The following is a 16,080-nucleotide window of genomic DNA, read 5'->3' as shown; positions in this document are numbered from 1 at the left end:
TCAGCCTCCCGAGTCGCTAGTGTGTGCCACCGTGCCCAGCTAAATTTTTTATTTTTTTATTTTTTGTATTTTTAGTAGAGATAGGCTGTTACCCAGGAGCTCCTTCAATGTTTTTTGTATTTTTGTATTTTTGCCATGTTGGCCAGGCTGGTCTTGAACTCCTGGACTCAAGTGATCTGCCTTGGCTTGCCAAAGTGCTGGGATTACAGGCATGAGCCACCGTGCCTGGCCAAAGCTCGTTTCTTTTTAAACTACTCATTTATCTTTCAATGTAGATATGAAATCTACACTATAATTTTCATTTTCAGGTCAAAATGTAATCGTCTTAATCCCTCATATTCAAACAATTACTCCATCAGCATCAGTTTTATGAATTGAGAGATGTTTTCCCAAGGAAAAATATTCTGGATTTCTGTAGGAATCAGTGTGGAAATGAAATCATTTGCCCTGTGCCACGCAGCACAGGAGTGTCCGTTCTCATGTCGAGGAGACGCAGGACCAGCCCCGTCCTGGAAGATTCCTTGCAGCCTTGGCTGGCAGCCGACGTCCGTGCCTCCAGGTGTTGCTCCCTCTGTCGTCTGAAGGGTCCTTCGTGATGCCACAGCGTACCCGAGGCTCCCTCAGTGACAAGTGCTCTTTCCAGGGATGGCCCTGGCAGAAAGGGTTGAGAAGGTGCGGACCTCCGCGGAGACTGCATGCGCTCATATCCGTGGAACAAGGACCAGGAGGCAGCACAGACAGACCCAGCTGCCGAGGAAAGATTCCAGTTCGATTTTACAGAACATCTGCCCTAAGCAAAACCAAAGAAGGATTCCTTTTTATCAAAACTTCACTAACACAGAAGGGTATACATAAAACATGAAATTGTTTGGCTTCTCCTTCTCGTAGAGTTACAAATACTACTTGGAAGTTGTAGATCCTTTGCCTCAGCAGGACCTAGGAGGCGCAGTGGATGGAGGATATCAAATGCGATTTTCCAGGAATCTATACCTGTGAGTCAGGGAGAAGAAGCGGAGGCCAAGAGCCAGTTGAAGGAATTTTTTTTCTCCTTCTTTCTTTCCTTACTAGTTGCCTCTTGAAGTGGATTTAACTAAAGCGAAGAGACAAGATTTTGAGCCGTCTGTGGAAGAGGCAAGATATAGCAGCTGCCGACCGAGCATGGCCCTGGGACACCCACAGCCACAGGAGGTGACCTCCCCTTCCAGACCAAGCCATGTTGTGATACAGGGGGACAAGGACTGCAGCTCCCGGTATGCGGCCCAAGTCCCCTTCCTTTCCTCTCGGCCCCTTCCTGTGTCATTGGGGCGGCCTCCACTGCCTCCTTCAGCGCCGGCCAGCCGTGTGCGTGCTCCCAGGAGCCATGGCTGTTACTCAGGGGCTCCTCTCCGTTGGTCCTCTCATGCAGAAGCCTGACTTCATCCACCGTGGAGAGCGAGGCCACGTACCAGCGGAAGCTCCGGCAAAAGCAGCTGCAGCAGCAGTTCCGGGAGCGGATGGAGAAACAGCACGTTCACGTCTCCACGCCGTCAGTTGAGAAGAGTGAGGGTGTGTGAGACGGTGGGAGCAGAGCCCTGGGAGGTGTCTGCAGGAGGAAGTCTGGCCGCAGGGTCAGCTGATTCTCTGCCAGTAACCCTGTGGCCGGCTCCAAACCAGGCCTCGCTGGGACTTCTCTCCTGCCACACGCAGGAGAGAGGAGCCCAGGAAATTCAGATATTTAAATCTGCCATACATTTTCCCATTTCTAAAGACAGTGATTTTTTTTTTTCCCTATAGAACTAAATGGGCCTTGATAAAATCTTCTAGAATTAGCAATTTCAGGGTAAATAACTTTTTTTTGCTTCAAATACTTTGGCCATCTCTACATTAGAAAGCCTTGGCCGGGCACGGTGGCTCACATCTGTAATCCCAGCACTTTGGGAGGCCAAGGTGGGCAGATCACTTGAGGTCAGGAGTTTGACACCAGCCTGGCCATCATGGCGAAACCCCATCTCTATCAAAAATACATAAAAATTAGCCAGGTATGGTGGCACATGCCTGTGGTCCCCCCTACTCGGGAGGCTGAGGCAGGAGAATTGCTTGAATCCAGAAGGCAGAGGTTGCAGTGAGCCAGGATCGTGCCACTGCACTCCAGCCTGGGCAACACAATGAGACCTGGCCTCGAAAAAAAAAAAAACGCAAGCCTTGTTTCTGAGATGGCCTCAAATACAAGGCAAAACTGGGGTTGAGAATAACGGGAACCTTTGGCAGATGGTTTATCTATCAACTTTAGTTTATTTTGGAGTCCAGAGTCAGTGGGAACCTGTGATACAGACGCCTTCCTCTCTTCCTTCTCTGTCTCCCCTCCTGTTCTCTCCTGCCCGTCCAGGGGTAGGTAGTCCTTACTCAGAGTGGAAACAGAGAGAAGCCTTGTCCCAGATCCGTCGAGCTTTTGCCCAGTTTTTCCCTACGAATTGTGAAGAAGATTCAGAGGACTGGCTCCATGGTTGTGCATTGATGTGCCCCTCAGCACTCACAGGCGGAAATTAACATAAACACTCAAACAGAACCACTTCCTGTCCTGTGGATGTCCTGACCCAGTTATTCCAGATGTTTAGCTTCTCAACCATTGCAGAGGCTCCCGGGTAGACTGTGGAGGAAGCTGCCCTCCAGGCCTTTCCTGCCCCTTGGCAGACAACCTGAGCCATTGTTATTTTAATCCATTTCACACATCAGGTTTTGCCTTAAGATTTTGTTGGTTTGTTTTCAGACAGGGTCTTGCTCTGTCACCCAGCCTGGAGTGTAGTGGTGGGATCAGGGTTCCCTGCAGCCTTGACCTTCCTGGGCTCAAGTGATCCTCCTTCCTCAGCCTCCTGAGTAGCTGGGACTACAAGTGCATGCTACCACACCCGCTAACATTTTATTTTTTGTAGAGGTGGAATCTGGAACTCCTGGTTTCAAGTGATCCTCCCACCTTGGCCTCCCGAAGTCCTGGGGTTACAGGGGTAAGCCCCTGCGCCTGGTCAGATTTTAGTTTAAGATTTTGTTTGAGCAAGGGTTATGGCTGTAACAAGCAAGCCAGACACTGGACTAGATGGCCTGTAAGAACCCTTTTACTTTTGCTATGAAAGGAGAAAAGAAACTTGTCTTTCCCACTGGTGAGAAGAGTTCAAACCACAGACAGATCTGTAGGTGGGACTGGGACCCGGGAATCCGAAGTTCTTCTTACTGGCTGAGGCAGCGCAGCCGGAAGCGGTGTTGTCCTGAGAGTGTGCCCTTTGGCGAGAGGGGAGTGGACTCAGCTCTGAAATCCCATGTAGTGATGCGATTATGAGTTGTCCTTTCTCTCCTTTGTGAACCGTAGCAGCGCCTCCGGCCCCTCCTCTGACGCACAGCACTCCTGTAACTACCGTCTCAGAACCACTCCTGGAGAAAGACTTCCTTGCAGGAGTGACTCAAGAATTAATCAGTAAATACCTTGAAATGCTTGTAAGCTACTGTGCTGTATGTTTTTAGTAGCCACAGAATACCTTTTAGGCAGCACAGAAGTCCTCATTTCCGTGGGTTTTCGTGGAGGGGTTCTGGCTGATCGCGTATGTCCAGTTTCTCTTTCGTCCTAACTGAAGGGAAGTGTGCTTTGAGGGGGAGGGGAGCGAAATTCCAGAAACTTTCAGAAGGTACTCAAGATATGGAATTTCTGATGGCCAGTTTTTCCAGTGCTTTCTGTGAGAATATTTCATTATTCGCTGATGACACACTTTCCCTTGCCCTCTGTAGAGACTCTTGAAGACAACTCTGAAAAGTGGGCTGTAACTCCAGATGCAGGGGATGGTGTGGTCAAGCCCTTGTCTAGAGCAGACCCAGCCCAGACCGCTGACACACTAGCCTTGAACCACCAGGTGGTGACCCAGAACAAGACTCCACACAGCCTTTGCCACCAGAAACCACAAGCAAAATCTGGATCTTGGGACCTCCAGACTTACAGCACTGACCAACGCGGAACAGGTAGCAGAGAGGTGTTTGGGCACAAAAATTAAAGGGAGGTCCTAGCTTTAATTCTGGGAATTTTTGAGGAAGGACGACATTTTATTTAAAGTTTGATAGAACAGGGAACTTCTATTAGGGAATGGCACCACACGTAGAAGATAATTGGTTTAAGAGCCAGAACTTTTCCTTTGGGCTCCTGACTGCAGGTGCAGCCCTTTTCAGCTCCTGATAATAGCAGGAAGCGGAAGTGCGACTGCAGGGAGAGCTTTCCCTCCTAGCAGCAGGTCTGTCGTGAGCACCATGCCACTTGGTCGAGGAGAATCATCTGCCTTCCTCCTAACAGTAATTCTCTTTCTTGGGCTTAGTCTAGATTAGGATCATTAATATAATCCAGAAATCATTAGCTGTCAGTTTATTTTAAAATCATGGCAGCTACATTTAAGCCATTTTGTCTTCCGTAGGAAACTGGGAATCTCATAGGAAGAGCCAGGACATGAAGAAAAGGAAATACGATCCGTCTTAACTGAGGCGCAGGCCACGTGACTGGACTCTGTCACAAAGGGACTTTGGAAAACTGCTTTTTCGTCATGAAATTGTTCATCTCTCCTGGAGAATGAACTTGATTGCGATTTATCTTGCTTCATTCTGAACCTTACCAAGAGGATCTGAGAGCACAATGCAGTCAGAGCTGAGCACTTTTGGAAAGCTGGTCTGCCACTCTGGTAGGGAGAGGCTCGGGACAGATGAAATAGCTTTTCTTTGGCTTGTGAGGCTTCCCACTATTTATTACTAAACTATTATGTTAATACAGATGGACATTTTAGGAATCACCAATGGCTCCCTGCCCTCAAGCAATATAGGCCAGACTTGCTTCTAAGCACCTGCCTCAGCAATTGCCTACATTCAGTTGTTTTGCATAACATCTGCCTTCTTTCCTTTAGGGTCCATGCCTTTAACGTTGTCCATATTACACACTGTCGATCACAGCAGGAAAAAGGTTGGAGTAGTGCTTTTACTACTTTGTATCAATCCAGGTTAGTCTTCATTTAATATAAACTCTAATTTATGGGTTTACGACATTACAATCCTGCATTCTTTCAAGACTTCAAGACTGACATTTTTTTCCTAAGGAAGGAAATAATCATCTAAGACTTAAAAAAAAGGCTTTTTTGTTTGTTTTTGAGACAGAGTCTTGCTGTGTTGCCCGGACTGGAGTTCAGTGGTGCAAACACAGCTCAACCTGCTGGGCTCAAGTGATCCTCCCACCTCTGCCTTACAAAATACGGGGATTACTGGTGTGAGCCACTGTGGCCAGAAAAGGCATTTTTGAGAAAGCAAATCGTATACCTTATAACAAAATAGAATATATATATATATTGCATAGCCCCTTACCTGAAATGCTTGAAACCAGAATTGTGCATTTTTTGAATATTTGTATATACATAGTGAGACCTTGGGGATGGGACTTCACCTGTGTTTCATATATGTACCTCATACACATAATTTTTCCATGAAACAAAGCTTATGTATAAGAGATACTGCAGCTGAAGGGGACTGGGTCTTTTTTTTCCTCTTAGGGTCACTGAATAAGCTTGTATGCCTGGTGCTTTGCGACTTGTCACACGAGGTCATGTGTGGAGTTTTCTATTTCTGGCATCATGTCAGTGCTCAGAAATTTTCGGATCTCGGAGCATTTCAATTAGGGGGATACTCAAACACAACCGTTTCTACTTGCTCATTTCAGATGTGAGATGTAACCCACCTTGACCATAAATTGGCTTTTCATAATAGTGTTCAGATGTTTCATAATTCTTCCCCCCAAATAAGTTTGCAATTTTATTTTCTTTTTTTCGCGAGGGTGTCTGGCTCTGTAGCCCAGGCTGGAGTGCAGTGGCGCGATCTTAGCTCGTTGCAACCTCCGCCTGCCGGGATTCAAGTGATTCTCCCGCCTTAGGTTCCCGCGTAGCTGGGATTACAGGCGCCCACCAAGACGCCCGGGTAATTTTTGTATTTCTGGTAGAGGAGACGGGGTTTCTCCATGTTGACTAGGCTGGTCTCAAACTCCTGACCTCAAGTGATCTGCCTGCCTCGGCCTCCCAAAGCGCTGGACTCACAGGCATGAGTCACCGCATTCAGCCACTTTAATTTTTTTTAGATCTATTTTGGGGCTTGGCTGTGCCTAATCTTGAAGCAGTGACTTCTTATTTTTTGGCTCACAGACCCATTTGGGAAGCTGTGAACCTGAGATAAGGAAGTCTGAAAGTACTAGCCGGCAGCCGACCATTTCTCTTCCTTTGGAAGATGAAGAGGCAGCAAAAGAGCTCCCAGGAATTAGGAATCCAGTTATAAATTGCACTTAACTCAAAATAGTGCCAATGAGAATGTGAAGGAATTTTCTGGAAATGAAACCCCACAGCTCAACAAAAGCAAGTTTGGTTTATTTGAATGGTTTCATTAAATAAGTCTACAAAGGTAACAAACTGAAGCACAAAGCGCAATCTTACAAGAAGCGCAACACCCAGAGTTAGTGCAAAATGTACAGTTAACGGCTGCTGAGAAACCCCCGAAGTTTGAGTTTTTATTTTTAAACAGTGTACATTGTTAAATAATGTAAGGAAAACATTTCTAATTCAGAAAGTTTTTAATGTGGAAAAAGATACTCAAAGTGTACTATTAACACAAAAATAATTTAAACAGTTCAGTAGCACTAGTTCATTCCTCTAGGCTTCAGTTATTTCATCCACAGGAGGATGAAATCAACAGTAAATAAAACCAGTTCTGACTTTTTGTGCATGAGTGAAAAGATGTCAAAATTATTAAACCCAAAGAACAAATGAGAATGTGCCGCATCAGGCTCCCTGCGCCTCTGTATAAAGGATGTTTCACTCAGGCGGCCCCTTTCTCAGCCACTCAGCCCCTGCTTGGTTCTATCCTTACTCGCTCCACAAGAAATAATATAAGCAGAGAATAAATAAGTCAATCATTTTATAGCAGGGGTTGAAGCCCCTGCCCTTTTCCTTTCTACCTTTTAAAACCCTTCGGCTCTCATTTGCACCTTTAGGGCCATAGACCAACTTAATAAGGGAAGCAGGCCCCTTATGGAATGAACAGCGCACGGGAGCCTCCAGCCTCTTTCTGTGGTGGTGGTGGTGTGGTGGTGGTGATTTCCGGAATATGCCATTGACGTGGGTAAAAGGTTGGAAATATTTTCAGTTTCCCAACTAAGAGTCAATAAGCACCCCAACATTAAGAGTCCTAGCTTCTTTGTCTGTCTTCAGAGATAACAAAGATCCTAAACACAGCCAATTAGGACAGTATTTCCGGAAAGCTCTGAAAATAATAACTACCCATTACAAGTAGGCATAGCACTAAATAACACTGATTGGTTGCAGTTATTACTTACGGGGAATATTTATTTGAAAATGTGAACATATTAGTTGTACTTCTAGAAATAAAGGTGGCACAATAGATGATGATCCTGCAACCATTTGGACATCATAAAGGAAATGAGTAGGAGTAAGTATTCTTTCCTACAATGAGTAATTCAGACGTGGAAAGATTCAGATGTGGAAAGAATCACTTTCCACAAAATATAGTACCCCAAGCTGAGAAATGCATGGCACATGTGCAACAAAGGAAAACAATCCAAACAGTTTTTCTGAGAGCAACTTTCTCCATCTGTGACTTTTCACTATCAGGTTCCCCAACTTGAAAACTAGCCCCCACCCCCTTCTCTTTATGTTCAATTTCTTCTAGGTCACGTCTGTTCAAGCCTAGCTCAAGTAAGAAAGGTTTATATGACAGTCACTGGCCAGGCATCACATATCTTCAAAACAAGTTTGTTTCCTCATTCTTCAGTCTGTCTGTCACCCAGCACACACCATTCTTTTCAGTTGCCCAATTTTGTTACAACACCCCCTCCTCACTATTCCTGAAACAGAACTTTCTGTTTTTAACCACTGATGCCAACTTAACTTCCGACCCTACTCATCTTACACCTGCTCTAGACAAAGTTGTTGAAGGACTTAAAAAAATACTTTTTCAATTTCCCTTTGGCATAACCACTGCTGGACTGCTGGGGTCACATGGACCTAAGATTTCCTTCCACATGCCCTTTATTGATCTGGGGTCTGATAAGTTGATGCTAATGGCAGAAGCAATAGAAGTCCAAGGCACTAAAATGTCCAGCAAGCAACACTGGGAAACAGAAGTATTCAAGTACAGTAATTTATACAATTTTACATTCACATTTATTCATCTAATACAATGGAAATACAAAGGAAAAAGTTAAAGTGTCTCAATAAGTAAAGGACAGAGCTAGCTTTTTTTGGAACTTTTTAAACGTTTCGTATTTTACTCTTAAAACTACTGTTGTCCAACAACATTTTATATATCACAGTGTTTCCACATCAAAACTGATGGCAAAGTTACATGTCCGCAGGGAACTTAATTTTTTTTTTTTCCTAATTGCTAATGCTGCAGTCAAAGCTGCTAATATCTTTTGCTTAAAGCACTAATGACCTATCATAAGAAAGAGTTGCACCCCAGTCCCCTGGTATTTTTCACTGGGTTCTAAAGAGCAAAGAAAGACAAAATAAAAAAGAGGGGTAAAAAAAAGGGAGGAGGGCAGGGTAGGAGAGAGCCCAGTAGGTTGTTTTTGTCTCTTGTGGTTCAGATTCTTGAGGGAGTGAGGGATCTGGGGCATGAGCCCCACCCACTCGGAAGTACAGATGGGTTGGATTTGACGTTGAGTTCTCTGGCTTCCTTATGAACAAGACTTTCCTAGCCCTCATCCTCGCTACTGAGTACAGATAAACAGGAAAGCATGGTCTGAAGCTGCCCCTTTACAAAAAAGCTGTTCTTTGCTTCCTCTCCCACTCAAATAACTAGGGCGGGGGAGACTCTCCATTCTGAGGGCTCAATGCAGTATGAAAAACATTCCCTTCTGGCAAGAAATAACCAGTTAAATGCAGCACTAGTAGTTAGTATACAGGCTACTTCCCACCCCCCCACCCCCCACATTCCATCTCCTGCCCCCAGATCTGTTGGGCTAATGTCTCTAGGTCTACGTGGTCCGCAGGTTGGAGCCTGGGGGGTTGCTGATGGATTTCTGCAAATTGCTGATGTTGAAATTCTGCAAGGAGGCAGTTCCCACAGGTTGGAACTGGCCAATCGGCTGTGGTGCTGGGCCACCCGTCCCACTCCACTGGGCGCCAAATGGGGTAGCTGGAAAGCCATACTGCTGTGGGGGGCACATAGACTTGGTGAAGTGACCTAGAGAGGTAGCTGATGCTGCAGAGATGGGGGCAGAGCCACCCAGGTTCGAGGTCATGGAGATGCACAGTTGCCCAGGTGCAGAGAACTTCCTTGCCATTCCAGGGCCCTGAAAACCAAACCACATGTCAAGTGTGGTGTGGGCCATGGGTATAAAATGTGTGGCACTAACATACACTTCTAGTCTAATCCTGTAAGATACAGCAAAACAGTCTTCTGTAGTGTTTATTGGCTCTTTATATTTACCAAGTAAGGGTGAAAATAATCCTGATGAGAGGGGAGGAACGTCGTGTGCATGTGTGTGTCTGTGTGTGTAGTTCAGGATGACGAAGGAAAAACGAAGAAGAAAAAGTTGAGCTGACCAATAAGAGGTTAAGAATTCAGGGAAGGAAAATAAAAGGGTGCCTGGAGGATTTTTGCCTTGTTTTTCTAAAGTGTTAAAATTCATGAGCTACTGAAGAAGGTCATGGTGTAAGACGTTAAGCAGCAGCCTAGTTGTTTTTATATCACCTCGATTCAGGCGTGTGTTATGGAGTCTCCACGGCAAAAGAGAGACTTACCTCATAATTCATGTGTCCTTTGCTTCCTCTCCTGCCTGAGAGATTCATGGCATCTCGGGCCCAGTTGTCTACCAATTTGTGCAAGTCATCTGTGAATGTGCCCTTCCGGCTGGACGTCATGGCAGGAGGCTGAGCTTGGGCGGCTTGGCTGTTCACTGTTGCCCCAACAGTGTTTGTGCTGCTGGTCCCTATTATAAGTAACAGAATACAAGCATTAAAAGAAGCCTAGGTTACAATTTCGGGAAGAGGGAAAACTTCACGGGATGATGAATGGCAAGCCACAGAATGGGAAGAGGATGAATTGGGAAGCCATGCAAGAAGGGAAGATTTCAAGGTTTTGTTTAGCCATTTGTTTTGGTATAATAGGGTGGTGAAAACAGTTTCTCTTCAGTAGCTGCTGATAAGGCTGAACAACTCAGGATGACGGTAGGTACACAGGCAGGGGCCTCTTTCAGTCCATTCACAAAGCACCTGAGAACTGGAACTGCTCGCCAGTACGCTATCCCCAACATCACGTTGCTGATGGAGGTGTAATACGATCAGCAAGGCTAGTTGCTCTGGAATTTTGCAGAATGCAGGATAAAAGAGTGCATTGGGCAGGGTTAAAGTAGGAGTAGGAAAAGATGCTTGGCTAAGGAGAAGGTGGGTTTCCAAACCATGTGGACATTGCCACAATCTTTAGCCCTTTTTTTTTTTCCCCCAGATGGAGTCTCACTCTATTACCCAGGCTGGAGTGCAGTGGTATGATCTCAGCTACTGCAGCCCCTGCCTCCCCGGGTTCAAGCGATTCTCCTGTCTCAGCCTCCAGAGTAGCTGGGATTGCAGGTGTGTGCCACCATGCCCAGCTAATTTTTGTATTTTAGTAGAGATAAGGTTTTGCCATGTTGGCCAGGCTGGTCTCAAACTCCTGACCTCAGGTGATCTGCCCGCCTTGGCCTCCCAAAGTGCTGGGATTACAGACGTGAGCCACCATGCCCGGCTTTTTTTTTTTTTTTTTTAAGGAAGGTTCTCTTCTTTTTCTGTCACCCAGGCTGGATACAGCGGCACAATCACGTCTCGCTGCAGTCTCAAACTCCTCCTGCCTCAGCCTCCCAAGTAGTTTGGGACTAGACATATGCACTACCACACCCAGTTAATTTTTTAAATAGATAGAATCTCCATATGTTGCTTAGGAACTGCTGGGCTTAGGCAATCCTGCCATGTCAGCCTCCCAAACAGCTGGGATTACAGGTGTGAGCCACCATGCTCAGCCTAGCCATTCTTTAAATAGAGAGAGGTAATAACAGAAGTAGCATGCTGTGTTCAGAAGAGTTTTTCACCTGGACCCATAAACATGATTTTGCAAACATAAACTTGGGAGGGGTTAGCCTCTTCCAATTTCCCATGAGTAAAGAACAAGATTATTCACGAGGAAAGGACTATATGGTGTGCCTGAATCTTTCAACTTCAGGAAGACATGGTTTTCCTGAAGATGACCTCCGTTTCAATTGGCTCAAGGATTCCCACCGCTTCTCCCCACTCTTCCCAGAACAGCAAGCACTCCCATGTAGAAGCGACAAGAAAATGCAGCTGAGGCAGGGTGCAAAGGGGAGGAGGAAGCTTTGCGGTTATGATGAAGGAATTCTATTTCTATGGTTTGATGAAAAAGGAAGAAGGAGTCTATGTCCTGCCTGATTTCGGCTCTGCTGGAGGGCACACTGAAGATTATTCGAGGAGGCACGTTTTGGGGAAGAGGGAAAGAAGAGTCATGGTCTTGTCTATTTTCCTTACCCCCCACTGTCTTACCAGATCTCACGTTACAGAATAAATAAAAGCGACTAAAGTCCGTTGTGAACCACTAGTCCTTAAAGGCACCCAAGTAACGCTGGGGGTGAGTAAGTGCATGCGTTTCCTGCTTTCCAGGTCAAAGCAGCACACCTAACACAACCCTGCCACTTAAAAGCCTGTTACTGACCATCACTTGTCTCAAGTCAAGCTTATATCCTACCACCTGGGGAATGGCACACACAAGCATGTCTGTGCTGGAGTAACAGCTAATTCTGAGGTGAAGCTGCAGAGTGAGGAAGGCCACATGCTTCCTACCACTATGGCAAGACATGGAACTACTGCAGTGTGAGTGTCAGCTCACTTCTTGGTGCCTGCTGGAGCCACAAGGGGATTGCTATTGCACATACAGTGTGAAGGGAAGAGCAAGTTCCCTACAGTACAGGAAGCCCAAGTGGAGAAGTATTAAAGCCCAGAAAACAGACTTCCATGAACAGCAAATGTGAGAGAGTGGCGAAGGGGAAGCACAGGCAATGAGGATGGGCAGTCATGACAGTGAGTGACTCAATCTAGAAAGCAAGCGTATCACATGCATGGGGGATTGTCATCCTGTTTGAACAATTATTGCTCGGTGAGCTTGATGTGAGAGACAATCAAAACAAAAAACAAATAATCACAGGGGAGCAGGGCTGTCAAAAGCTAAACACAAGAAGCTCAGGAGACATGACCATTGCTTATCCACACAGAGCACATGCTGGGAGACACACCCCTCTGTCTGATGCGGCGAGGCCCCTTTAGAACCAAATTTCACTTTTCATTTTAACCTACATGACCTCATACAGGAGTCTCTTCCCACGAGGAAAGAGAAATCATGAGGAAGAGTCAACCATACAGTTAAACCTTCGCATTCTGGCTGCTGTATACAGTCCTCTCATTAAAGATTGAAACAAACCTATCCTTTTCTAACCAGAAATTAACTCCTAAGAAAAGGAGACTTGACTATAAAAGCTGTAGAAAGGCCTTTGAGAGAATATGCTAACTTCTTAACCTTTTTTAGTTCTTCTGAAAAGCCCTAATAAGTAGTATAGACTTACCCCCAAGATTCATTTTTAAATTTCCTCCTGCCATTATAATACATTTCCCCTACTCCCACATCACCAGATCCTAGTAACAATAACCTAGTATGAACCATAACTTACAGCCCAGCATCCCAAGTACAGAATTTCCCTGTTGACCCTACCTAGAACACTGTAAGTGGCCTTCTCATTACAATATGAGAAGCCATGGTCTAAGAAGACAAACTCTAGAAAGTGGTGTTTTTCTCCTCATCAATCTAGCACACATCTCCCACTTCAACGTGAACAATGGGAGGGCATGGATTTTCGCATGCTTTCATCACTGCTGAGTTTCCAGTTGGGGTAATAACACTGGCCGGCCCATATTTGCTTGACTAAAGGATCGCTCTCCCGTAGGAACCTAGGCACCCTTGATCTCCCTGTACACATCCATGGCCATACCAATCCATGTCTGTCACAAGCTGGGCTCACATGGGGTTATCACTGAGGGCACCGACTATGAGATGATTTCTCAATGAAGTATGTTAAATATCTATTAGAATAGGATACAGAGCTAGATGGAAGTTAGGAATCAGGGAGCTATGAGACTGCAGAGTTGAAAGAACTCGTGGTTAACAGGCTTTGCAATCAAGGACCAAAAATAACAGAAAAGATAATTACTACAGAGCTGGTTGCAAGGACAGACTTTTTTCACCATCTTCCCTGAAGCACAAAGAGAGAAGCAATGTGTTAAAGATAAAGAAACATCAGTGTAAAATATTTAGAATCTCCAAACAACACACAAACGCCCAGCAAGAGAAAGCAGGAGGGGAGACAGATAGGTAGGACTTGGTAGCCCTTGAATAGATATAGTTCTACAGAATGTTTCTAACTGGCTGTTAGCCTTAACATGATTATCTGATGAGCTGTGTTACCTGGCTGACAGATGTTGGGTTTCTACACCCACTCTCTGTATCTAAAAGAGTAATGCCCTGCACTGAGGTTCTGGAACCAGAGAGGAACTCCAGTCTCTCAGGTCTCACTGCTTGAATTTCAAATACCCAAGCAGCGTTTCCACTGATCCTGTCCCACTTCCTGTTTCTCCAGCTGGGCTGTTAAAAAAGCACTCAATTAAATGCATTAGCAATCCCACCATAGTAGACTGACAGTATCACTGTTACAGTTTTAAGTTCATTTAAATTGGCTACATTTCCACATCCTAGATATATATACTAACCCCTTCCCTTCCAGAATAATTTTTAAAAGTACATGGAAAACAAGCAACCTCTAAACATAAATATAGCAGTAAGCCAAGCCGTGCTTCCAAATCATTATCTATTTTGAGAGCATAGAATAATACAACTCCAGCTAGTAAGGTCCTTACTCTTTCAGGTACCTGTTTCCTTTCCATAGTTCAAGTCTGTCTCGGGATTTGTTCACCAGGCTTACATGATGTATCCTGATGTGACTTCAAAATATGTATGTAGGGCCTTTCATTTTACACCCAAAGGGAAGTGACAAGATTCAATATTTCTGACCAGTTTCATTTGAACCACAAGGGTAATACCACCTACCTTTAAAAGTGGGATGAGAATTTATGGAATTTAATTAAAGTGGTATTTGTCACATTATATTTCAGAAACAGAAGCTTTGGTTCTCTTTCTTCCCTGTCAGGCACTTCAGGCTGTAGACCACAGGCCTGACATGTCACATTCTACTTTAAAAATACTCAGCTCCTACTGTTAATGTCCTTGCAACTTTCTGGGTGGACATGCAAATTAAATGTTTATTCAACTGTCAAAGTGCTAATATGCACAGTCCAGGAAATCTGACCAGAAGAATTATTGATCTGAGTCCTCAAAAAAAAAAAAAAAAACACACATGCCTGGAAAACTATCGAATTGGGTAATGCCTTCCACCCACTTCTTTGTTAAAGAGCCTGGGACTAGTGAATGTGGGAGAAGTCAGTAAAAGTAAAAAGGCGGTCTTTTTACCTGCAATCCATTACTAATGCAGGTAAAAAGACCAGGGGTGCTAGAAGGATTACAACTGTGTGAGGGAAATGGAAGTTAAATGTGTTATATACTTCGCTTTAAATGTGGTCACAACAGAGAACAAAGGGAGGTATAAATTCTTCCCACCATGAAGAGGCCCGAGGACCTCTGACCCATACTCAGAATCAGTGATGGCCTGAGCACATGCATTTAAAAAGCACTTCAATAATCACATCAGAAGTTTGAGGCCTTAACAGAGAAGATCTTTATCCAAATTATAACAAAGGTTTTTCTACTTGAACCATGTTTTTGTTTTAAACTTTTCTTCAACGAACAGTTATTGACTACCTATTATGTGCCAGGTAGGCACTGACTAATCAGAGAGAAATCACAAGTGCTTTTCAAGTGCTACCTGTTTCTCTGTACATGATCTTAACTTGATTTGTACGATGGCCCTAGGACACTGGCATCATCTTCATTTCACATATGGGGAAGATGGGGTGACCTGCTGTTGTGCCTTGTTTTTAAGTAGAAAGCTGGGAAATCCCAGAAATCCTGTTAAAAGGATAATTTTCACTTGCAGTTGCTGGGCTTTGGTCTTTATCAGACTAAGTGCTTTATCGGAATAACCAAACTAAAACCCCTTTTTTTGATTTTATGGGGTTAGAGGACAGTAGTGGTGGAATGATCCAATCAAGAGATTCTAGCATCTTTTCAACTAGTAGATGCTTAGGCTTAATTGAGAAGAAAAAAAAGATTTCAATCTACTCTGACAAAGAATGGAAAAAGAGCATCACTGGTCAAAATGCTGTCATTTCGTTTCTTTTCTTTGAGATAGAGTCTTGCTCTGTCGCTCAGGCTGGGGTGCAGTGGCACAATCATGGCTCACTGCAGTCTCACAACCTCCTGGTCTCAAGGTGGTAATCCTCCCGCCTCAGCCTCCTGGGTAGCTGGGACTATAGATGCACACTACCACGCCAGGTTTTTTTTTTTTTTTTTTTTTTTTTTTTTTTTTTTTTTTTTTTTTTTTAAGAAATGGGGCATCACCATGTTGCCCAGGTTGGTCTCGAGCTCCTGGCCTCAAGCAGTCTTCCCGCCTTGGCCTCCCAAAGGGCTGGGATTATAAGTGTAAGCCACCATGTCTGGCTGATTTCTGTCATTTGTAATGCTAGGGCAGAGGGAGAGCACTGACTATGACTGTGGAGTTCAGTCTTCATTATTCTGGGTAGTGACCCAGCAATCTACTGCCTAGATACCATATCTACTCTCTGTCACAGATCCATGAAGAAGCACTCCTACCAGAAAGTTACATTGAAATTTGTAGAAACTTGTCATTTTGACTTTTTTTTATCATAATGTTGGGGCCCAAACTTCTGAGGGTAACAGTAATTCAGCCAAGCCACTGAGTAGATGATATACAAAAAGAGACAAATGAAAATGGACTGCGTGAAACATCAGATCCAAGCAGCA

General features: G+C 44.7%; 2 protein-coding genes across 16 annotated transcripts in view; one reads left to right on the top strand and one right to left on the bottom strand.

The window, feature by feature from the left end:
• The window catches only part of RAD52 (RAD52 homolog, DNA repair protein), a 37,919-nt gene extending 31,012 nt beyond the window's left edge, over positions 1 to 6,907 (top strand). For 6 of the 7 annotated variants that reach the window (XM_030938661.1, XM_010363535.2, XM_030938660.1 and 3 more), the window contains exons 8-12: positions 1,069 to 1,250; positions 1,406 to 1,545; positions 3,341 to 3,445; positions 3,754 to 3,981; positions 4,425 to 6,907. In XM_030938661.1, coding sequence (XP_030794521.1) covers positions 1,069 to 1,250; positions 1,406 to 1,545; positions 3,341 to 3,445; positions 3,754 to 3,981; positions 4,425 to 4,486 — 717 coding nt within the window. In that variant the 3' untranslated portion in view covers positions 4,487 to 6,907. Of the gene's footprint in view, positions 1 to 1,068; positions 1,251 to 1,405; positions 1,546 to 3,340; positions 3,466 to 3,753; positions 3,982 to 4,424 lie in introns of all 7 variants that reach the window. The other variant, XR_004059537.1, reaches the window with a different exon arrangement.
• WNK1 (WNK lysine deficient protein kinase 1) overlaps positions 6,530 to 16,080 on the bottom strand; it is a 160,921-nt gene continuing 151,370 nt past the window's right edge. For 8 of the 9 annotated variants that reach the window (XM_030938656.1, XM_010363550.2, XM_030938653.1 and 5 more), the window contains 2 exons: positions 9,798 to 9,985; positions 8,429 to 9,346 (listed from right to left, as the gene is read on the bottom strand). In XM_030938656.1, coding sequence (XP_030794516.1) covers positions 9,029 to 9,346; positions 9,798 to 9,985 — 506 coding nt within the window. In that variant the 3' untranslated portion in view covers positions 8,429 to 9,028. Of the gene's footprint in view, positions 9,347 to 9,797; positions 9,986 to 16,080 lie in introns of all 9 variants that reach the window. The other variant, XM_010363546.2, reaches the window with a different exon arrangement.

Source organism: Rhinopithecus roxellana, chromosome 10 (genome assembly GCF_007565055.1).
Source record: "Rhinopithecus roxellana isolate Shanxi Qingling chromosome 10, ASM756505v1, whole genome shotgun sequence".
Classification (NCBI taxonomy): domain Eukaryota; kingdom Metazoa; phylum Chordata; class Mammalia; order Primates; family Cercopithecidae; genus Rhinopithecus; species Rhinopithecus roxellana.
The sequence above is the reverse complement of the archived record's forward strand: the minus strand, read 5'-3'. Positions and strand labels throughout refer to the sequence as shown.